We start from the raw sequence: 24,172 nt of genomic DNA on the forward strand, positions 1-24,172 counted from the left end.
AGAATAGAGTTCCAGACAGTTGTAGAATGTATGCCAAGGCACATTGTAAGAGCTATAAAGAGAGAGGGAGTGGGAGAGAGAACAGGCAGAACCTGATATGTAAATGAGCAGAGCAAATGAAACTCACTTTTGACGACCTGATGATCATTCCAGACTGTGTTTCTATTGAGAGATAAAAGGTAAGACGACGATTGTTATGTGTTTTCATATAGTTGATGATATTGTTATATTGTTGATGATATTGTTATGTGTTTTCATTTGGTTGATGATATTGTTATGTGTATTCATATAGTTGATGATATTGTTGTGTGTATTCATATAGTTGATGATATTGTTATGTGTATTCATATAGTTGATGATATTGTTATGTGTATTCATATAGTTGATGATATTGTTGTGTGTATTCATATAGTTGATGATATTGTTATGTGTATTCATATAGTTGATGATATTGTTATGTATATTCATATAGTTGATGATATTGTTATGTGTATTCATATAGTTGATGATATTGTTGTGTGTATTCATATAGTTGATGATATTGTTATGAGTATTCATATAGTTGATGATATTGTTATGTGTTTTCATTTGGTTGATGATATTTCTGATGGACAGTGTTATATTGTCCTACTCTTCTCAATTTTTTTTATATAAATTAGATGCGTGGGGTGAATTGGTTCTGTGCCCATCTGTGTGCCCCAAGGTGATCACTCCTACACTATCTAGAATCTAAAAGGGTTCTTTGGCTGTCCCCATAGGAGAACCCTTTGTAGAACCCTTTTTGGTACTAGGTAGAACCCTTTTGGGTTCCATGAAGAACCCTTTCCACAGAGACTTTAGTCTAAGAGTGTCTATAGACCAGCGTGATCTCCTACTGTATCATAGGTCTATAGACCAGGGTGATCTCCTTCTGTATCATAGGTCTATAGACCAGGGTGATCTCCTACTGTATCATAGGTCTATAGACCAGGGTGATCTCCTACTGTATCATAGGTCTATAGACCAGGGTGATCTCCTACTGTATCATGGGTCTATAGACCAGGGTGATCTCCTACTGTATCATAGGTCTATAGACCAGGGTGATCTCCTACTGTATCATAGGTCTATAGACCAGGGTGATCTCCTACTGTATCATAGGGCTATAGACCAGGGTGATCTCCTACTGTATCATAGGTCTATAGACCAGGGTGATCTCCTACTGTATCATAGGGCTATAGACCAGGGTGATCTCCTACTGTATCATAGGTCTATAGACCAGGGTGATCTCCTACTGTATCATAGGTCTATAGACCAGGGTGATCTCCTACTGTATCATAGGTCTATAGACCAGGGTGATCTACTGTATCATAGGTCTATAGACCAGGGTGATCTCCTACTGTATCATAGGTCTATAGACTTGTCTTCTCAAAACAGACTTAAAAAACAACAAGCAACAAACAAACATTTTCTCTTTCTAAACTACTGTTAACACTTTTTACTCAGGGAGGTATTTTTCTGTGAAAGAGACAAATAAATATTGTTGAAAGACTAACAACTTACACTTCCTCAAAACAGGTTGTGTGTCATTAGTGCCATTTAAAACTGTTGGCATACCAAAAACACCAACATAGAAATAGGAAAACTAGAACACCCCCCTAGTCATGCCTTGATCTACAACACCATAGAGAACCAAGGGCTCTCTGTGGTCAGGGCGTGACAGCAACATTTTAAAACTGTTGGCTGTGGAGTAAACTAATGAATACAACCCAGGTTGTTGCCTACGACTCGGCATGTTGATACCTGCCTGATGCTGAAACCTGATTGTAGCCTGAGGGGTAAACTATGATACTAGCCAGATATACTGGTTTTCTAAAGTTAGCCAGCTTCAGTTAGCTTCACATTCCAGCTCAGACCTCATCCATCAGAATATACAGAACAGAACAGAAAATATCTCAATGACTTGACATGTTCTGGTTGTGAATTCAGTTGAGAATCCTGCCAGGGATTATTGTAAAGTGTGTAGAGACATTAAATGTCTGGTGTAATGATAGTATAGTGAATGGAAGTAAAACACTCCTAACAGTAGATAAATGAAATGTCTGGTGTAATGTTAGTATAGTGAATGACAGTAAAACACTCCTAACAGTCTACTTCTACTGAGACAGGTTGGTGTCAGTTTAATCATATAACATGGAGCTGACTGGACGTGGTCAAGTCAAATTCAATATATCAATATTCAGATATTATAGTTCTACATTTAACATTTCAGATGATAATGTAATTGTATCATAGTTCCTCTATAGTGTAGTGAACCTCTACATTTCATATGATAATGTAATTGTATCATAGTTCCTCTATAGTGTAGTGATCCTCTACATGTCATATGATAATGTAATTGTATCATAGTTCCTCTATAGTGTAGTGAACCTCTACATTTCATATGATAATGTAATTGTATCATAGTTCCTCTATAGTGTAGTGATCCTCTACATGTCATATGATAATGTAATTGTATCATAGTTCCTCTATAGTGTAGTGAACCTCTACATTTCATATGATAATATAATTGTATCATAGTTCCTCTATAGTGTAGTGATCCTCTACATGTCATATGATAATGTAATTGTACCATAGTTCCTCTACATTTCATATGATAATGTAATTGTATCATAGTTCCTCTATAGTGTAGTGATCCTCTACATTTCATATGATAATGTAATTGTATCATAGTTCCTCTATAGTGTAGTGATCCTCTACATTTCATATGATAATGTAATTGTATCATAGTTCCTCTATAGTGTAGTGAACCTCTACATTTCATATGATAATGTAATTGTATCATAGTTCCTCTATAGTGTAGTGATCCTCTACATGTCATATGATAATGTAATTGTATCATAGTTCCTCTATAGTGTAGTGAACCTCTACATTTCATATGATAATATAATTGTATCATAGTTCCTCTATAGTGTAGTGATCCTCTACATGTCATATGATAATGTAATTGTACCATAGTTCCTCTACATTTCATATGATAATGTAATTGTATCATAGTTCCTCTATAGTGTAGTGATCCTCTACATTTCATATGATAATGTAATTGTATCATAGTTCCTCTATAGTGTAGTGATCCTCTACATTTCATATGATAATGTAATTGTACCATAGTTCCTCTATAGTGTAGTGATGGTGCTGCTAGTGAAATAAAACATTAAGAGACAGAATACAGGCGGTGGAGTTTGCACAAAGTTTACGTACAACAATATATTGATATAGGTAGACTGAGCATAGAGCTAAAGGCTATAACCACGGGGAAGAAACTATTCAGATTGGGGTCTATAACATCCAATCACAGAGGTTTACAGCAGCTGACAGTTGCAACTTCATTGCTAATAACTCAAACTTCCCTTTTCAGATAAAGACATCATCTCTGTACAGATGTAGGATCTGAATTTGATCACCCTGTTGCAGGAAAACTAAAACTTGCAGTGTATTTGATGTTTTAAAAGGCTTCTGAATTTTGTCATTTCCACTTTCCACTTTAAAATGTTAATTATAATCCACATCATTTTTAAGCTTCAGTAAACTGTCTCAAATTAAGATCCTACATTTGTAGCAAAACACCTGTCTTCCATGTATTCTCCTTTGACGATTTGACATCTTTTATTTACTGTTGTTTAGGCTGGTTGAATGAGTTGTCTATGAAAGCTACTTCATCTGTAAGAAAACAGGCGTCTGCTCCAGTGACTGTAAGTTATGTGATTTCCTCATATGAAATTAAAAGTATGTTTGTAGCCTACGCAGTTATAAAATGGCTGAAACTGTGGGACATATTTCTCAGTACATTAGAAGTCAGATAAATGTGTTGAGACGTAGGAAAGATGGGCAAACTCTCGTTGGTCTTGGCTTTCTACACACTATTATAAGGTTAGACGATGTCAGACATTCAATAGTCAGAGTAGGTTGGAGTTATGATCACTTATCATGCTGACAAACCTGATGGTCTCTGTGAACTGATCTGAACAGGTTTAGGCTGGTCATCTATGATATGTAGGTTATATACAGTACATTCTCTGTCCTGCTACTGGAAGGACTATAACATTATGTGAACTGATCTGAACAGGTTTAGACTGGTCATCTATGATATGTAGGTTATATACAGTACATTCTCTGTCCTGCTACTGGAAGGACTATAACATTATGTGAACTGATCTGAACAGGTTTAGGCTGGTCATCTATGATATGTAGGCTGTAGCTGAGGTATAGACCTTGATCTGCATATCACTAACAAACTGCTATTATACATTATAACCTAGTCTACTTTACATTATATAAAATGTCTTACTTGTTGCAAATAAACTTTCTGAATGGATCAATAATTTCCCCCCTCAGATCAATAATGTCTGTTTTAGCCCTTCTGTCTACATTCTCAGATACATTTAGAAAATAACAGATTGAAAGACAATAAATAGACACTTTTAATGAATAAAAATAAGTGTGAGACGTGGCCTTGTGTTGCTGTACTGTCTAGAACTACCTTAACAAACAGTGACTTATTATTATTATTATTATTGTTACTGTACTGTCTATAACTACCTTAACAAACAGTGACTTATTATTATTATTATTATTATTATTATTATTATTATTATTATTATTATTATTATTATTATTATTAATATTATTATTATTATTATTGTTGTTGCTGTACTGTCTATAACTACCTTAACAAACAGTGACTTATTATTATTATTATTATTATTATTATTATTATTATTATTATTATTATTATTGTTGTTGCTGTACTGTCTATAACTACCTTAACAAACAGTGACTTATTATTATTATTATTATTGTTATTATTATTATTATTGTTGCTGTACTGTCTATAACTACCTTAACAAACAGTGACTTATTATTATTATTATTATTATTATTGTTGCTGTACTGTCTATAACTACCTTAACAAACAGTGACTTATTATTATTATTATTATTATTATTATTATTATTATTATTATTATTATTATTATTATTATTATTATTATTATTGTTGCTGTACTGTCTATAACTACCTTAACAAACAGTGACTTATTATTATTATTACAGACAGTTACCATGGAGATGAAATGTCACAACTACGTTATCATGTGATGCATTAAATCATCTGATTGTTTCTGTGTCTGTTAGTAAATGTTTTATAAGAGAAAATTAATAAATGATAACATTTAACATTAAATAATTACTGTGTTAACCACAAATAACATTTTGGATCTCTGTTTAGGGGTCAGTGCTCTAAAATGAGTCTCTCTGGGGAGAGAGAGGGGGCCCTGCTTCTAAAATGAGTGTCTCTGGGAACATGACACCAAAGCTAAGAGGTGAGATGACAATTTTTGATAACATTATTAAAATGTTTCCAAAATGTTCACATTTGTTTTTAATCAGAAATGGTTGCTATGGGTACCTTCAATATTACTGTTCTCAGATTTTTAACTATATATATATATATATATAGGGTTCTCAATCCGGGGTCTGTGGAGGTACTGCAGGGAAAATGTTAAACATTTTCTGGTCATGGTTAACCATATTTATTTTCAGAAACGTATACAACCTTAACAAGACACATATCCCTGTCCTCTTTTTCAAGACGTGGCCGATTTAAACAGCCAGAAGACATTTTTTAATTTAAGTAACAAAATTATTTTTTATGACTTGTTTCTAAATGGCTGCTGGGTAATTTGATATGCATCGAAATGTTCGTTAGTCGCCATCGGAATTAATGAAAGCTGCGCAGTTTCACTGAGTTAGAAAACAAATGGACAGGTCTAGCTCATTGATTTGTAGATCTGACGCAGTTGCTAACTCAGATTATGAGCCTAGCAGGTGTCGTGAATGAGTTATGTAGTACCCACAGAAGGCCACAGGGAGGAGCAAGAGAGCTATAAATGCATACTGTTTTTTACCTTAAAATCCCTAAACCTCACAATCAAATCAAATGTATTTATAAAGCCCTTTTTACATCAGCATCTAACCCTACCTATTTTAGCCTAAAACCTAATTATTTTAGAAACTGTTTTAGTAATAATATTATGTTAGTAAATACCATTATAGTACTAAATAGCATTTTGATTGTTTTGTTTATCAAAACCTATCTCAGCATTTTGCTGTTTTTGTTTTGTGATTTTATTATATTTATTATTGCAAGGCAGAACACTTGATCAACAAGTGGTCCTTCTGTGGCTCAGTTGGTAGAGCATGGCGCTTGTAACGCCAGGGTAGTGGGTTCGATTCCCGGGACCACCCATACGTAGAATGTATGCACACATGACTGTAAGTCGCTTTGGATAAAAGCGTCAGCTAAATGGCATATATATAAGTCACATGTGTTTTATTTTTCAAATGTAGTTTGAACTGGGTGACCTGGTAACCTGGAATGGGATAGGTGGGGCAGGTTTGAGATCTAAGGAATTAATTAGAAAAATATACTTTATTTCTCAGCTGCCTCACCAATATCTGTATGTGAATTAATAACTTTTAATTGCTAAATATTTATTGAAAATATTGAGCCAAATGGTGGTGTATCCAGGGAGAAAACTATTGTGGTGAAATGGCGTTTGTGTTCTTATGCTGCCATCTACTGGAATTAGAAAGCTAATGTCATTTGTGGAATTATGCTGCCATCTACTGGAATTAGAAAGCTAATGTCATTTGTGGAATTATGCTGCCATCTACTGGAACTTTTTAGCAACTGCAGTACTACTGAATAGTGTGTAATTCCTTACGAAAGTAGTACTCAGAATTATAAATACAAAAAGGTTCTGGTTCATTTTACCACTTACAACCATTAAATAACCATTTAGAGCATAACAAACATTGAAACTGACATAAATCAAAAACACCATACATAAAGTTAAATGTATTAAAACCTATTTATTTGGGTAACAATATCTGCCAAAGTAACAGCCCTGTAGACAGAGAAGAGCTCTCCAGTAGATACCAAAACATTCAAAGCCCATTTTCTCAAAAGTGAGGTTACAAGTTTATCATCTTTCAAAAACATAATTACTTTCCCATTGTTCCTCAACTGTAGTGTCTGATATTTAGTTTTCTAACACTGAGTCTCCACTACTGTAGTGTCTGATATTTAGTTTTCTAACACTGAGTCTCTACTACTGTAGTGTCTGATATTTAGTTTTCTAACACTGAGTCTCCACTACTGTAGTGTATGATATTTAGTTTTCTAAAACTGAGTCTGTACTTTTATCCAATTAAAAACACAATTTCAAGTTTTGCCACGTAAGACAACATTCAGCCGGTTGGTCACATTTGAGAGTGAGGCAGATGAATAGCATTTTGTGGGAAAAAACATTATTATTTGTCCCTCTGAAATGAAACCATCAAGTGATAGATTTTAAACAAAATCATGTCTATCATTGAACAATCCCATGCCTTGATTAGAGAATGAAAAAACCCACCAAGCTCTTTAACTTCTTATGGGAGGTGGGAGGCTAGCGCCAAATTGCAGAGCGCCAAATTGAAAATACAGAAATACTCAGGTTACAAGTTAATCAACGTTCAAAGCAGAACTTTTCATTTAGTTTAGACTTATAAACTTTAGAGAGGGAGACTTTTCTACTGAACAAAAGTAAGAAGAACTCATGGGTCCTGGTCAGTGAGTTAAACAACACTGTCTCTAGTCATTTCTCCTCCCATTTTCCCATTTATTGTTGTTGTTTTCATAATCCATAGGCTCATCCTTTTGTCCATTTGTGTGTGTGTGTGTGTGTGTGTGTGTGTGTGTGTGTGTGTGTGTGTGTGTGTGTGTGTGTGTGTGTGTGTGTGTGTGTGTGTGTGTGTGTGTGTGTGTGTGTGTGTGTGTGTGTTTGTGTGAACTCCTGGATGAGATGTAATCTCTATCCTGATTGCCTACTCACTTTTACCCCGACCTACATGTACATATTACCTCAACTACCTCAACTACCTGGTACCCTGTACATTGACTCAGTACTGGTACTCCTTATAGTCTCATTATTACCTCAACTACCTGGTACCCTGCACATTGACTCAGTACTGGTACTCCTTATAGTCTCATTATTACCTCAACTACCTGGTACCCTGCACATTGACTCAATACTGGTACTCCTTATAGTCTCATTATTACCTCAACTACCTGGTACCCTGCACATTGACTCAGTACTGGTACTCCTTATAGTCTCATTATTACCTCAACTACCTGGTACCCTGCACATTGACTCAGTACTGGTACTCCTTATAGTCTCATTATTACCTCAACTACCTGGTACTCTGTACATTGACTCAGTACTGGTACTCCTTATAGTCTCATTATTACCTCAACTACCTGGTACCCTGCACATTGACTCAGTACTGGTTCTCCTTATAGTCTCATTATTACCTCAACTACCTGGTACCCTGCACATTGACTCAGTACTGGTACTCCTTATAGTCTCATTATAATCTCAACTACCTGGTACCCTGCACATTGACTCAATACTGGTACTCCTTATAGTCTCATTATTACCTCAACTACCTGGTACCCTGCACATTGACTCAGTACTGGTACTCCTTATAGTCTCATTATTACCTCAACTACCTGGTACCCTGCACATTGACTCCTTATAATCATTATTCGCGTCTAGAAGTTAAATTAAAACGACACACTGCTTGCGCCAACGAGCGTCTAGAAGTCAGTTCTATTTGTGACGCAGTTCGCGCTGCATCTCCTCATTGGTTTATAGAAGCAGGTACCCACGTGCCATCTCCTCATTGGTTTATACAAGCAGGTACCCACGTGCCATCTCCTCATTGGGTTATAGAAGCAGGTACCCACGTGCCATCTCCTCATTGGGTTATAGAAGCAGGTACCCACGTGCCATCTCCTCATTGGTTTATAGAAGCAGGTACTCACGTGCCATCTCCTCATTGGGTTATAGAAGCAGGTACCCATGTGCCATCTCCTCATTGGTTTATAGAAGCAGGTACCCACGTGCCTCCTCCTCATTTAGCAAAAAAACATAACTCAACATAAACATAACTTCTTTAAACAATAAAAGCTAATTTACGAACATTTCTGAAAATGGATAAATAGCTTTTTGTAATGAAACTCTTCTTATGTTTCCCCATCTGAGCTCAGAGTAGATGAGAGATGTAATGTTTGTCTCTGTTGTGTTGAAGACCAATCAAGCAGGAGAGACCAGCCTCCCCTGTTCCCAGCTGTGTGTCCATGAAGAGTGACCGGTCTATGGAACCTCCTATAGTGTTTAGAGAGGGAGACTTTTCTACTGAACAAAGGTAAGAAGAACTCATGGGTCCTGGTCAGTGAGTTAAACAACACTGTCTCTAGTCATTTCTCCTCCCATTTTCCCATTTATTGTTGTTGTTTTCATAATCCATAGGCTAATCATTTTGTCTATTTTCATAGTCCTAAAACAATATTAAACAAACACAACATTCCCTCCCTCCCTGTGTGTGTGCGTGTGCATGTGCGTGCGTGTGCGTGTGTGTGCATGTGCGTGTGTGTGTGTGGTGTGTGTGCATGTGCGTGTGCGTGTGCGTGTGCGTGTGTGTACTCCCTGGATGAGGAGATGTAATCTCATGTCTTGTCCACAGAAACCAACAGAAGAGATCAGAGTCAGAGATTCTCAGTGGTCAGTCTTCCCAGAGTCATCAAACAGACCTGGCCTCCATATTCAGTGTATGTGGTTCTGTTATGTACATTTGTTTTTGTTTACCTCAAGAAAAGTTGATCTGTCAATCATTCATTAATGTGTTGATGAGAAAGCATTTCTTCTCTTGCTTAACTTATTTACTTAATTTATTTCAGATGCTTGAAGAGAAAATTATGACATTTGTGAAGAACGAGCTGAAGATATTCAAGAGGATTCTTGGTCCAGAACTCCCAGAAGGCTTTGAGAGTCAGAAGCAGGAAGTGGTGGATCCTGAAGATGAGAAGCAGGAGAGCAGTGCCAGAGAGGGGGCTCTGAAGATCACACTGCACGTCCTGAGGAAAATGAACCAGAAGGAGCTTGCTGACACACTGGAGAAATGTAAGATCTGTCTGCCTCATGTTGAATGATGTTTTCTAACATTTAAAAGCTGTAGCTAAAGTACAGCTAAAGTAGCTGTGTAACTCAATGATATTGTAGCAGCCTTAACACAACATCTAGTGACCTCATCAAGAAGCAGCAGGGATGTGTTGTACTGATTCATTTAGAGAGAGAGACAACATTAATAATACCATCAATAATACCAATAATAATATCATCAGTCACACCAGTCTGTAATGCATTATAAAAACTTTTACAGATTTAGACAGTCAGTTACGACAACAAATTATTATAATTTACAACTTCACAACAGTCCTTCAATATTGTAGGCATTAAGATAGATGTAATATTAATATAATGTTATTTCTTCATTCAGATGATCTTGCTGTGATTTGCCAACGTGAATTCAAATCTAATCTAAAGAAGAAGTTTCAATGTGTATTTGAGGGGATCGCTAAACAAGGAAACCCAACACTTCTCAATAAGATCTACACAGAGCTCTACATCACAGAGGGTGGAACAGGAGAGGTCAATAATGAACATGAGCTGAGACAGATTGAGACAACAGCCAGGAAACAGGCAAGACCAGAGACTGCAATCAAATGTAATGACATCTTCAAACCCTTAACTGGACAAGACAAACCTATCAGAACTGTGCTGACAAAGGGAGTCGCTGGCATTGGAAAAACAGTCTCTGTGCAGAAGTTCATTCTGGACTGGGCTGAAGGAAAAGCAAATCAGGATGTCCAATTTGTATTTTCATTCCCTTTTCGGGAGCTGAATTTGATGAAAGGGGAAAATACTTTCATTGAACTTCTCAATCACTTCTCAATGGAAACCAAAGAATCAAGAATCTCCAACTACGACAAGTACAAAGTTGTGTTCATCTTTGATGGTCTGGATGAGTGCCGACTGCCCCTAGACTTCCAGAAGAACAAGATCTGTTGTGACGTCACAGAGTCAACCTTAGTGGATGTTCTGCTGACAAATCTCATCAAGGGAAATCTGCTTCCCTCTGCTCTCCTCTGGATAACTACCCGACCTGCAGCAGCCAATAAGATCCCTTCAGGGTGTGTTGACCAGGTGACAGAGGTACGAGGTTTCAATGACCCACAGAAGGGGAGTACTTCAGGAAGAGATTCAGTGATGAGGACCTGGCCAGCAGAATCATCTCACACATAAAGACATCAAGGAGCCTCCACATCATGTGCCACATTCCAGTCTTCTGTTGGATTTCTGCAACAGTCCTTGAACACATGCTGGAACATAAGAGAGAAGAGATGCCCAAGACTCTGACTGAGATGTACACACACCTTGTGGTGTTTCATACCAAACAGAAGAATGAAAAGTATCTTGGGAAAGAAGAGACAGATCCACACTGGAATAAAGAGAGCATTCTGTCACTGGGAAAACTGGCTTTTCAACAGCTTGTGAAGGGCAATCTGATTTTCTATGAAGAAGACCTGAAAGAGGCTGGCATTGATGTCAATGAAGCCTCAGTGTACTCAGGATTGTGCACACAGCTCTTTAAAGAGGAACGTGGGCTGTACCAGGACAAGGTGTACTGCTTTGTGCATCTGAGCATTCAGGAGTTTCTGGCTGCTGTATATGTGTTCCTCTCATTCATCAACAACAATGAGAATGTAATGGACAAACTGAGAACAACGTCCAGGAACTATTCTGTGAGGATCAAACAAAGGCGTAAAGTTACTTTCTACAAGAGTGCTGTGGATAAAGCCTTACAAAGTGAGACGGGAAACCTGGACCTTTTCCTCCGCTTCCTTCTGGGCCTCTCACTGGAGTCCAATCAGAAGCACTTACGAGGTCTACTGACAAAGACAAGAAGCAGCTCACAGAGCCATGAAGAAACAGTCAAGTACATCAAGAAGAAGATCGGGGAGGATCTCTCTCCAGAGAGGAGCATCAATCTGTTCCACTGTCTGAATGAACTGAATGACCATTCTCTAGTGGAGGAGATCCAAAGCTACCTGAGATCAGGAAGTCTCTCAAAACCCAACCTGTCACCTGCACAGTGGTCAGCTCTGGTCTTTGTGTTGCTGACTTCAGAAAAGGAGCTGGATGTGTTTGACCTGAAGAAATACTCCAGATCAGAGGAAGGTCTTCTGAGGCTGCTGCCAGTGGTCAAAGCCTCCAGAGCTGTTCTGTGAGTAAATAAAATTACATATCAGAACTAATCATCAGGAAGAAATATTCAGCTTAGAGAAAAGTATGTATTCTAACATGTGTATAATATTATATTGAATAACATATTGAATAAATGCATTGATTTTCACAGTAGTATACCAATTTGACCACACAATTCTAGGAGATGGAAAATGAATCTACATGTTGTTTTGGATAATTAACCAAATGCATCTACCATTGTCCTTCTACAATACTCATTAAATTAGCAGTGTGTTTGTGAAGTCATGATGATCTCTTTGTCAGGCTGTCAGGCTGTGGAGTCACAGAGGAAGGCTGTGCTTCTCTGGTCTCAGCTCTGAGGTCAAACCCCTCACACCTGAGAGAGCTGGACCTGAGTAACAATGACCTGAAGGATTCAGGAGTGAAGCTGCTCTCTGCTGGACTGGAAAATCCCCACTGTAAACTGGAGACTCTGAGGTCAGTATTCCTGTAGTTGGTCAACAAGTGATAACTGTTCACCAGATCCACATGTGTTTACCAGACACACATAGTCCACACCATATGTGTTTGGACAGTGAAGCTTACAGTTTTAAATGTGGTGCTTTGCTCCAGCATTTTGGATTTGAGATGTAATGTGTCATATTAGGAGACAGTACAGAATGTCACCTTTCACATACATATTGATGTACAGTGGCTTGCAAAAGTTTTCACCCCCCTTGGCATTTTTCCTATTATGTTGCCTAAAAACCTGTATTTAAAATAGATGTTTTGGTGGTTTGTATCAGTTGATTTACACAACATGCCTACCACTTTGAAGATGTAAATTATTATTTATTGTTAAACAACCAAAAAAAAAAGAAAAGAACACTTAAGTTGCATAACTCTTCACCCCCAAAGTCAATACTTTGTAGATCCACCTGTTGACTATTCACCCCCAAAGTCAATACTTTGTAGATCCACCTGTTGACTATTCACCCCCAAAGTCAATACTTTGTAGATCCACCTGTTGACTATTCACCCCCAAAGTCAATACTTTGTAGATCCACCTGTTGACTATTCACCCCCAAAGTCAATACTTTGTAGATCCACCTGTTGACTATTCACCCCCAAAGTCAATACTTTGTAGATCCACCTGTTGACTATTCACCCCCAAAGTCAATACTTTGTAGATCCACCTGTTGACTATTCACCCCCAAAGTCAATACTTTGTAGATCCACCTGTTGACTATTCACCCCCAAAGTCAATACTTTGTAGATCCACCTGTTGACTCTTCACCCCCACAGTCAATACTTTGTAGATCCACCTGTTGACTCTTCACCCCCAAAGTCAATACTTTGTAGATCCACCTGTTGACTATTCACCCCCAAAGTCAATACTTTGTAGATCCACCTGTTGACTATTCACCCCCAAAGTCAATACTTTGTAGATCCACCTGTTGACTATTCACCCCCAAAGTCAATACTTTGTAGATCCACCTGTTGACTATTCACCCCCAAAGTCAATACTTTGTAGATCCACCTGTTGACTATTCACCCCAAAGTCAATACTTTGTAGATCCACCTGTTGACTATTCACCCCCAAAGTCAATACTTTGTAGATCCACCTGTTGACTATTCACCCCCAAAGTCAATACTTTGTAGATCCACCTGTTGACTATTCACCCCAAAGTCAATACTTTGTAGATCCACCTGTTGACTATTCACCCCCAAAGTCAATACTTTGTAGATCCACCTGTTGACTCTTCACCCCCAAAGTCAATACTTTGTAGATCCACCTGTTGACTCTTCACCCCCAAAGTCAATACTTTGTAGATCCACCTGTTGACTATTCACCCCCAAAGTCAATACTTTGTAGATCCACCTGTTGACTCTTCACCCCCAAAGTCAATACTTTGTAGATCCACCTGTTGACTATTCACCCCCAAAGTCAATACTTTGTAGATCCACCTGTTGACTCTTCACCCCCAAAGTCAATATTTTGTAGATCCACCTGTTGACTCTTCACCCCCAAAGTCAATACTTTGTAGATCCACCTGTTGACTATTCACCCCCAAAGTCAATACTTTGTAGATCCACCTGTTGACTATTCACCCCCAAAGTCAATACTTTGTAGATCCACCTGTTGACTATTCACCCCCAAAGTCAATACTTTGTAGATCCACATGTTGACTATTCACCCCCAAAGTCAATACTTTGTAGATCCACCTGTTGACTCTTCACCCCCAAAGGCAATACTTTGTAGATCCACCTGTTGACTATTCACCCCCAAAGTCAATACTTTGTAGATCCACCTGTTGACTCTTCACCCCCAAAGTCAATACTTTGTAGATCCACCTGTTGACTCTTCACCCCCAAAGTCAATACTTTGTAGATACACCTGTTGACTATTCACCCCCAAAGTCAATACTTTGTAGATCCACCTGTTGACTATTCACCCCCAAAGTCAATACTTTGTAGATCCACCTGTTGACTCTTCACCCCCAAAGTCAATACTTTGTAGATCCACCTGTTGACTCTTCACCCCCAAAGTCAATACTTTGTAGATCCACCTGTTGACTCTTCACCCCGAAAGTCAATACTTTGTAGATCCACCTGTTGACTATTCACCCCCAAAGTCAATACTTTGTAGATCCACCTGTTGACTATTCACCCCCAAAGTCAATACTTTGTAGATCCACATGTTGACTATTCACCCCCAAAGTCAATACTTTGTAGATCCACCTGTTGACTCTTCACCCCCAAAGTCAATACTTTGTAGATCCACCTGTTGACTATTCACCCCCAAAGTCAATACTTTGTAGATCCACATGTTGACTATTCACCCCCAAAGTCAATACTTTGTAGATCCACCTGTTGACTCTTCACCCCCAAAGTCAATACTTTGTAGATCCACCTGTTGACTCTTCACCCCCAAAGTCAATACTTTGTAGATCCACATGTTGACTATTCACCCCCAAAGTCAATACTTTGTAGATCCACCTGTTGCATAACTCTTCACCCCCAAAAGTCAATACTTTGTAGATCCACCTTTTGAAGCAATTACAGCTGCAAGTCTCTTAGGGTATGTCTCTATAAGCTTTCACATTTAGCCACTGGGATGTTTGACCATTTTTCAATGCAAAACTGCTCCAGCTCCTTCAAGTTGGATGGGTTCCGCTAGTGTACAGCAATCTGTAAGTCATTCCACAGATTCTCAATTGGATTGAGGTCTGTGCTTTGACTAGGCCATTCCAAGACATTTACATTTTTCCCACTCAAGTGTTTCCTTAGCAGTCTCAAATCTCTGGAAGACTGAAACAGGTTTCCCTCAAGAATTTCCCTGTATTTAGCGCCATCCATCATTCCTTCTATTCTAACCAGTTTCGCAGTCCCTGCCGAAGAAAAACATCTCCACAGCATGATGTTGCCACCACCATGCTTCACTGTGGGGATAGTGTTCTCGGGGTGATGTGAGGTGTTGGGTTTGCACCAGACATAGCGTTTTCCTTGATGGCCTTAAAGCTCCATTTTAGTGTCATCTGACCAGAGTACCTTCTTCCTATGTTTGGGAGTCTCCCACATGCCTTTTGGCGAACGCCAAACGTGTTTGCATATTTTTTTCTTTAAAGCAATGTATTTTTTTCTGGTCACTCTTCCGTAAAGCCCAGCTCTGTGGAGTGTACTGCTTAAAGTGGTCCTATGGACAGATACTCCAATCTCCGCTGTCTGTTATTGGTAATGGTGAGAGGTTAGCATGTTTTGTTATAGCCTCTGTTATTGGTAATGGTGAGAGGTTAACGTGTTTTGTTGTAGCCTCTGTTATTGGTAATGGTGAGAGGTTAGCATGTTTTGTTGTAGCCTCTGTTATTGGTAATGGTGAGAGGTTAGCATGTTTTGTTGTAGCCTCTGTTATTGGTAATGGTGAGAGGTTAGCATGTGTTGTTGTAGCCTCTGTTATTGGTAATGGTGAGAGGTTAGCATGTTTTGTTGTAGCCTCTGTTATTGGTAATGGTGAGAGGTTAGCATGTTTTGTTGTAGCCTCTGTTATTGGTAATGGTGAGAGGTTAGCATGTGTTGTTGTAGCCTCTGTTATTGGTAATGGTGAGAGGTTAGCATGTTTTGTTGTAGCCTCTAACTTTCTCACTCATTGTATTTTTTTATTTCACCTTTATTTAACCAGGTAGGCTAGTTGAGAACAAATTCTCATTTGCAACTGCGACCTGGCCAAGATAAAGCAGAGCAATTCGACACATACAACAACACAGAGTTACACATGGAATAAACAAAACATACAGTCAATAATACAGTAGAACAAAAGAAAACAAAAAGTCTATATACAGTGAGTGCAAATGAGGTAAGATAAGGGAGTTTAGGCAATAAATAGGCCATGGTGGCGAAGTAATTACAATATAGCAATTAAACACTGGAATGGTAGATCGGCAGAATATGAATGTGCAAGTAGAGATACTGGGGTGCAAAGGAGCAAGACAAATATATAAATACAGTATGGGGATGAGGTAGATAGATGGGCTATGTACAGGTGCAGTGATATGTGAGCTGCTCTGACAGCTGGTGCTTAAAGCTAGTGAGGGAGATAACAGTCTTCAGCTTCAGAGATTTTTGCAGTTTGTTCCAGTCATTGGCAGCAGAGAACTGGAAGGAGAGGCGGCCAAATGAGGAATTGGCTTTGGGGGTGACCAGTGAAAAATACCTGCTGGAGTGCGTGCTACGAGTGGGTGCTGCTATGGTGACCAGTGAACTGAGATAAGGCGGGGCCTTACCTAGCAGAGACTTATAGAGTATTGGAGGCTATTTTATAGATGACATCGCCGAAGTCGAGGATTGGTAGGATGGTCAGTTTTACAAGGGTATGTTTGGCAGCATGAGTGAAGGATGCTTTGTTGCAAAATAGGAAGCCGATTCTAGATTTAAATTTGGATTGGAGATGTTTGATGTGAGTCTGGACGGAGAGTTTACAGTCTAACCAAAAACCTAAGTATTTGTAGTTGTCCACATATTCTAAGTCAGAGCCGTCCAGAGTAGTGATGCTGGACGGTCGGGCTGGTGTGGGCAGTGATCAGTTGGCCAGAAGTATACAGAATGGTGTCGTCTGAGTAGAGGTGAATCAGCGAATCACCAGCAGCGAGAGCGACATCATTGATATATACAGAGAAGTGAGTCGACCCGAGAATTGAACCCTGTGGCACATCCATAGAGACTGCAAGAGGTCCGGCCAACAGACCCTCCGATTTGACACACTGAACTCTATCAGAGAAGTAGTTGGTGAACCAGGCGAGGCAATCATTTGAAAAACCAAGGCTGTTTAGTCTGCTGATGAGGATGCGGTGATTGACAGAGTCGAAAGCCTTGGCCAGGTCGATGAAGATGGCTGCACAGTACTGTCTTTTATCGATGGCGGTTATGATATTGTTTAGGACCTTGAGTGTGGATGAGGTGCACCCATGACCTCCACTATGCAATCTGGTTTCAGAGCTGAAGGTACGGTGAGATTCGAAGTGGTCGGTAATCTGTTTACTAACTTGGCTTTTGAAGACCTTAGAAAGGCAGGGTAGGATATATAGAGTGTCTCCCCCTTTGAAGAGGGGGATGACCGCAGCAGCTTTCAAATCTTTGGGAATCTCAGACGATACGAAAGAGAGGTTGAACAGGCTAGTAATTGTGGTTGCAACAATTCCAGCAGATAATTTTAGAAAGGAAGGGTCCAGATTGTCTAGCCCGGCTGATTTGTAAGGGTCCAGATTTTGCAGCTCTTTCAGAATATCATTTGAACGGATTTGGGAGAAGGAGAAATGGGGAAGGATTGGGCGAGTTGCTGTGGGGGGTGCAGGGCTGTTGACCGGGGTAGGGTTAGCCAGGAGGAAAGCGTGGCCAGCTGTAGAAAAATGATTGTTGAAATTCTCAATTATAGTGGATTTATCATGGTGACCGTGTCGCCTAGCCTCAGTGCAGTGGGCAGCTGGGAGGAGGTGTTCTTATTCTCCATGGACTTTACAGTGTCCCAGAACTTTTTGAGTTTGTGCTACCTGATGCAAATTTCTGCTTGAAAAAGCCTTAGCTTTCCTGCCTGTGCATATTTGTTCCTGACTTCCTTGAAAAGTTGCATATCACGGGGGCTGTTCGATGCTAATGCAGAACGCCACAGGATGTTTTTGTGTTGGTTAAGGGCAGTCAGGTCTGGAGGGAACCAAGGGCTATATCTGTTCCTGGTTCTACATTTCTTGAGAGGGGCATGCTTATTTAAGATGGTGAGGAAGGCACTTTTAAAGAATGACCAGGTGTCCTCTACTGGCGGGATGAGGTCAATATCCTTCCAGGATACCCGGGCCAGGTCGATTAGAAAGGCCTGCTCGCAGAAATGTTTTAGGGAGCGTTTGACAGTGATGAGGGTGGTCGTTTGACCGCTGACCCATTACGGATGCAGGCAATGAGGCAGTGATCGCTGAGATCTTGGTCTAAGACAGCAGAGGTGTATTTAGAGGGCAAGTTGGTCAGGATGATATCGTTGAGGGTGACCGTGTTATGGATTTGGGGTTGTTCCTGGTGGGTTCATTGACAATTTGTGACAGATTCAGATCAGTTCAAACCAACTCTTAGTATCCTGATTCAGATCTGTTTAAACCAACTCTTAGTGTCCCGATTCAGATCTGTTTAAACCAACTCTTAGTTTCCTGATTCAGATCTGTTTAAACCAACTCTTAGTTTCCTGATTCAGATCTGTTTAAACCAACTCTTAGTGTCCTGATTCAGATCTGTTTAAACCAACTCTTAGTGTCCTGATTCAGATATTTTTAAACCAACTCTTAGTTTCCTGATTCAGATCTGTTTAAACCAACTCTTAGTGTCCCGATTCAGATCTGTTTAAACCAACTCTTAGTGTTATTATTCATTATTTATTTATGATTTGTATTAATCAAGGCATAATCAGGATTCATTTAGTATTGTTTAGAAACATCTACTCCGTTAGACAGAAAGTTACTCGAGTCATCACCCACAGTTCAGTTACTAAACACAACCCAAAACACAACCAAAACAAACTGCAAATGCAACCAATGAGTTTGGGACCAAATACTCAACTTTTGTCTACTTTAATACACTATAAGTGAATTGGTCAGAATACTTATGTCTTCTTCAAATAGGGACTAGATACATAAAGTGCTTTCATTGTATGTTTCACTGTATGTGAAATCCAAAAATGTTGGAGTATAGAGACGCATTTAAAATGTTACCTTCACTGTCTAAATAGATATGGTGTGGACTGTATACTCAATACAATCTATATCTGATACCTCACTGTCTAAATAGATATGGTGTGGACTATATACTCAATACAATCTAAATCTGATTCCTCACTGTCTAAATAGATATGGTGTGGACTGTTTACTCAATACAATCTAAATCTGACACCTCACTGTCTAAATAGATATGGTGTGGACTGTATACTCAATACAATCTAAATCTGATTCCTCACTGTCTAAATAGATATGGTGTGGACTGTATACTCAATACAATCTAAATCTGATACCTCACTGTCTAAATAGATATGGTGTGGACTGTATACTCAATACAATCTAAATCTGATACCTCACTGTCTAAATAGATATGGTGTGGACTGTTTACTCAATACAATCTAAATCTGATACCTCACTGTCTAAATAGATATGGTGTGGACTGTATACTCAATACAATCTAAATCTGATACCTCACTGTCTAAATAGATATGGTGTGGACTGTATACTCAATACAATCTAAATCTGATACCTCACTGTCTAAATAGATATGGTGTGGACTGTATACTCAATACAATCTATATCTGATTCCTCACTGTCTAAATAGATATGGTGTGGACTATATACTCAATACAATCTAAATCTGATACCTCACTGTCTAAATAGATATGGTGTGGACTGTTTACTCAATACAATCTAAATCTGATTCCTCACTGTCTAAATAGATATGGTGTGGACTGTATACTCAATACAATCTAAATCTGATTCCTCACTGTCTAAATAGATATGGTGTGGACTGTATACTCAATACAATCTAAATCTGATACCTCACTGTCTAAATAGATATGGTGTGGACTGTTTACTCAATACAATCTAAATCTGATACCTCACTGTCTAAATAGATATGGTGTGGACTGTATACTCAATACAATCTAAATCTGATTCCTCACTGTCTGTCTTCTGACTGATACTGCTTTTTAAACTGGTCTGGTCAGTCTACTATAATATTTGTACTATACATATTTCTATCTGCAGGCAATACTTTGATCATTTGTCATGTTTTATGATGATACACTATTTTACGAATAGATATGGCAGGTTTCAGGACACTGATATATCTGAATATGTTGAAAAAACATACTTCCCTATTTTCACCACCAAAGAATATCAGTGTGATTTTAATATGATTTGACTCTTTGCAGGCTGTCAGGCTGTGGAGTCACAGAGGAAGGCTGTGCTTCTCTGGTCTCAGCTCTGAGGTCAAACCCCTCACACCTGAGAGAGCTGGATCTGAGTAACAATGACCTGAAGGATTCAGGAGTGAAGCTGTTCTCTGCTGGACTGGGGAATCCCCACTGTAAACTGGAGACTCTGAGGTCAGTATTCCTGTAGTTGGTCAACAAGTGATAACTGTTCCCCAGATCCACATGTGTTTACCAGACACACATAGTCCACACCATATGTGTTTGGACAGTGAATATTACAGTTTTAAATGTGGTGCTTTGCTCCAGCATTTTGGATTTGAGGTAGAATGTTTCATATTAGGAGACAGTACAGAATGTCACCTTTTAATTAAAGGTATTCATACATCTCCAGTCGTGGCCAAAAGTTTTAGAATGACACAAATATTAATTTCCACAAGGTTTGCTGCTTCAGTGTCTTTAGATATTTTTTGTCAGATGTTACTATGGAATACTGAAGTATAATTACAAGCATTTTCATAAGTGTCAAAGGCTTTTATTGACAATTACATTTTTTTATTTTTTTATTTCACCTTTATTTAACCAGGTAGGCAAGTTGAGAACAATTTCTCATTTACAATTGCGACCTGGCCAAGATAAAGCAAAGCAGTTCGACAGATACAACGACACAGAGTTACACATGGAGTAAAACAAACATACAGTCAATAATACTGTATAAACAAGTCTATATACAATGTGAGCAAATGAGGTGAGAAGGGAGGTAAAGGCAAAAAAGGCCATGGTGGCAAAGTAAATACAATATAGCAAGTAAAACACTGGAATGGTAGTTTTGCAATGGAAGAATGTGCAAAGTAGAAATAAAAATAATGGGGTGCAAAGGAGCAAAATAAATAAATAAATTAAATACAGTTGGGAAAGAGGTAGTTGTTTGGGCTAAATTATAGGTGGGCTATGTACAGGTGCAGTAATCTGTAAGATGCTCTGACAGTTGGTGCTTAAAGCTAGTGAGGGAGATAAGTGTTTCCAGTTTCAGAGATTTTTGTAGTTCGTTCCAGTCATTGGCAGCAGAGAACTGGAAGGAGAGGCGGCCAAAGAAATAATTGGTTTTGGGGTGACAAGAGAGATATACCTGCTGGAGCGTGTATAACAACATGAAGTTGAAGCAAAGAATCAATATTTGCAGTGTTGACCCTTCTTTTCCAAGACCTCTGCACTCCACCCTGGCATGTTGTCAATTAACTTCTGGGACACATCCTGACTGATGGCATGCTGTTAATTACCTTCTGGGCCACATCCTGACTGATGGCATGCTGTCAATTACCTTCTGGGCCACATCCTGACTGATGGCATGCTGTCAATTACCTTCTGGGCCACATCCTGACTGATGGCATGCTGTCAATGAACTTCTGGGCCACACCTGACTGATGGCATGCTGTCAATTAACTTCTGGGCCACATCCTGACTGATGGCATGCTGTCAATTAACTTCTGGGCCACATCCTGACTGATGGCATGCTGTCAATTACCTTCTGGGCCACATCCTGACTGATGGCATGCTGTCAATTAACTTCTGGGCCACATCCTGACTGATGGCATGCTGTCAATTACCTTCTGGGCCACATCCTGACTGATGGCATGCTGTCAATTAACTTATTTTTATTTCACCTTTATTTAACCAGGTAGGCTAGTTGAGAACACCTTTATTTAACCAGGTAGGCTAGTTGAGAACAAGTTCTCATCTGCAACTGCGACCTGGCCAAGATAAAGCATAGCAGTCTGAACAGACAACACAGAGTTACACATGGAGTAAACAATTAACAAGTCAATAACACAGTATAAAAAAGGGGGAGTCTATATACAATGTGTGCAAAAGGCATGAGGTAGGCGAATAATTACAATTTTGCAGATTAACACTGGAGTGATAAATGATCAGATGGTCATGTACAGGTAGAGATATTGGTGTGCAAAAGAGCAGAAAAGTAAATAAATAAAAACAGTATGGGGATGAGGTAGGTGAAATGGGTGGGCTATTTACCAATAGACTATGTACAGCTGCAGCGATCGGTTAGCTGCTCAGATAGCTGATGTTTGAAGTTGGTGAGGGAGATAAAGTCTCAACTTCAGCGATTTTGCAATTCGTTCCAGTCACAGGCAGCAGAGTACTGGAACAAAAGGCGGCCGAATGAGGTGTTGGCTTTAGGGATGATCAGTGAGATACACCTGCTGGAGCGCATGCTACGGATGGGTGTTGCCATCGTGACCAGTGAACTGAGATAAGGCGGAGCTTTACCTAGCATGGACTTGTAGATGACCTGGAGCCAGTGGGTCTGGCGACGAATATGTAGCGAGGGCCAGCCGACTAGAGCATAAGGGTCGCAGTGGTGGGTGGTATAAGGTGCTTTAGTGACAAAACGGATGGCACTGTGATAGACTGCATCCAGTTTGCTGAGTAGAGTGTTGGAAGCCATTTTGTAGATGACATCGCCGAAGTCGAGGATCGGTAGGATAGTCAGTTTTACTAGGGTAAGCTTGGCAGCGTGAGTGAAGGAGGCTTTGTTGCGGAATAGAAAGCCGACTCTTGATTTGATTTTCGATTGGAGATGTTTGATATGAGTCTGGAAGGAGAGTTTGCAGTCTAGCCAGACACCTAGGTACTTATAGATGTCCACATATTCAAAGTCGGAACCATCCAGGGTGGTGATGCTTGTTGGGCATGCGGGTGCAGGCAGCGATCGGTTGAAAAGCATGCATTTGGTTTACTAGCGTTTAAGAGCAGTTGGAGGCCACGGAAGGAGTGTTGTATGGCATTGAAGCTCGTTTGGAGGTTAGATAGCACAGTGTCCAATGACGGGCCGAAAGTATATAGAATGGTGTCGTCTGCGTAGAGGTGGATCAGGGAATCGCCCGCAGCAAGAGCAACATCATTGATATATACAGAGAAAAGAGTTGGCCCGAGAATTGAACCCTGTGGCACCCCCATAGAGACTGCCAGAGGACCGGACAGCATGCCCTCCGATTTGACACACTGAACTCTGTCTGCAAAGTAATTGGTGAACCAGGCAAGGCAGTCATCCGAAAAACCGAGGCTACTGAGTCTGCCGATAAGAATATGGTGATTGACAGAGTCGAAGGCCTTGGCAAGGTTGATGAAGACGGCTGCACAGTACTGTCTTTTATTGATGGCGGTTATGATATCGTTTAGTACCTTGAGTGTGGCTGAGGTGCACCCGTGACCGGCTCGGAAACCAGATTGCACAGCGGAGAAGGTACGGTGGGATTCGAGATGGTCAGTGACCACATCCTGGGCCACATCCTGACTGATGGCAGCCCATTCTTGCATAATCAAGGCTTGGAGTTTGTCAGAATATGTGGGTTTTTGTTTATCCACCCGCCTCTTGAGGATTGACCACAAGTTCTCAATGGGATTAAGGTCTGGGAGTTTCCTGGCCATGGACCCAAAATATCGATGTTTTGTTCCCAGAGCTACTTAGTTATCACTTTCTCCTTATGGCAAGGTCCTCCATCATGCTGGAAAAGGCATTGTTCGTCACCAAACTG

At 39.6% G+C, this 24,172-nt stretch overlaps 2 protein-coding genes across 2 annotated transcripts in view; both read left to right on the forward strand.

Annotated features, from left to right (window-relative positions):
- On the forward strand, positions 1 to 11,224 carry LOC127918727 (NLR family CARD domain-containing protein 3-like). The gene is made up of 7 exons (XM_052501913.1): positions 1 to 179; positions 3,661 to 3,728; positions 5,263 to 5,356; positions 9,171 to 9,287; positions 9,606 to 9,690; positions 9,820 to 10,042; positions 10,419 to 11,224. Exons 4-7 carry the CDS (start codon positions 9,220 to 9,222, stop codon positions 11,222 to 11,224), a joined length of 1,182 nt encoding a protein of 393 aa, XP_052357873.1. The 5' UTR covers positions 1 to 179; positions 3,661 to 3,728; positions 5,263 to 5,356; positions 9,171 to 9,219.
- LOC127918726 (NACHT, LRR and PYD domains-containing protein 12-like) overlaps positions 11,220 to 24,172 on the forward strand; it is a 21,608-nt gene continuing 8,655 nt past the window's right edge. The window contains exons 1-3 of the mRNA XM_052501912.1: positions 11,220 to 12,206; positions 12,491 to 12,664; positions 20,616 to 20,789. Coding sequence (XP_052357872.1) covers positions 11,248 to 12,206; positions 12,491 to 12,664; positions 20,616 to 20,789 — 1,307 coding nt within the window. The 5' untranslated portion in view covers positions 11,220 to 11,247. The remainder of the gene's footprint in view (positions 12,207 to 12,490; positions 12,665 to 20,615; positions 20,790 to 24,172) is intronic.

The sequence above is a fragment of the Oncorhynchus keta genome, unplaced genomic scaffold (assembly GCF_023373465.1).
Source record: "Oncorhynchus keta strain PuntledgeMale-10-30-2019 unplaced genomic scaffold, Oket_V2 Un_contig_14719_pilon_pilon, whole genome shotgun sequence".
NCBI lineage: Eukaryota > Metazoa > Chordata > Actinopteri > Salmoniformes > Salmonidae > Oncorhynchus > Oncorhynchus keta.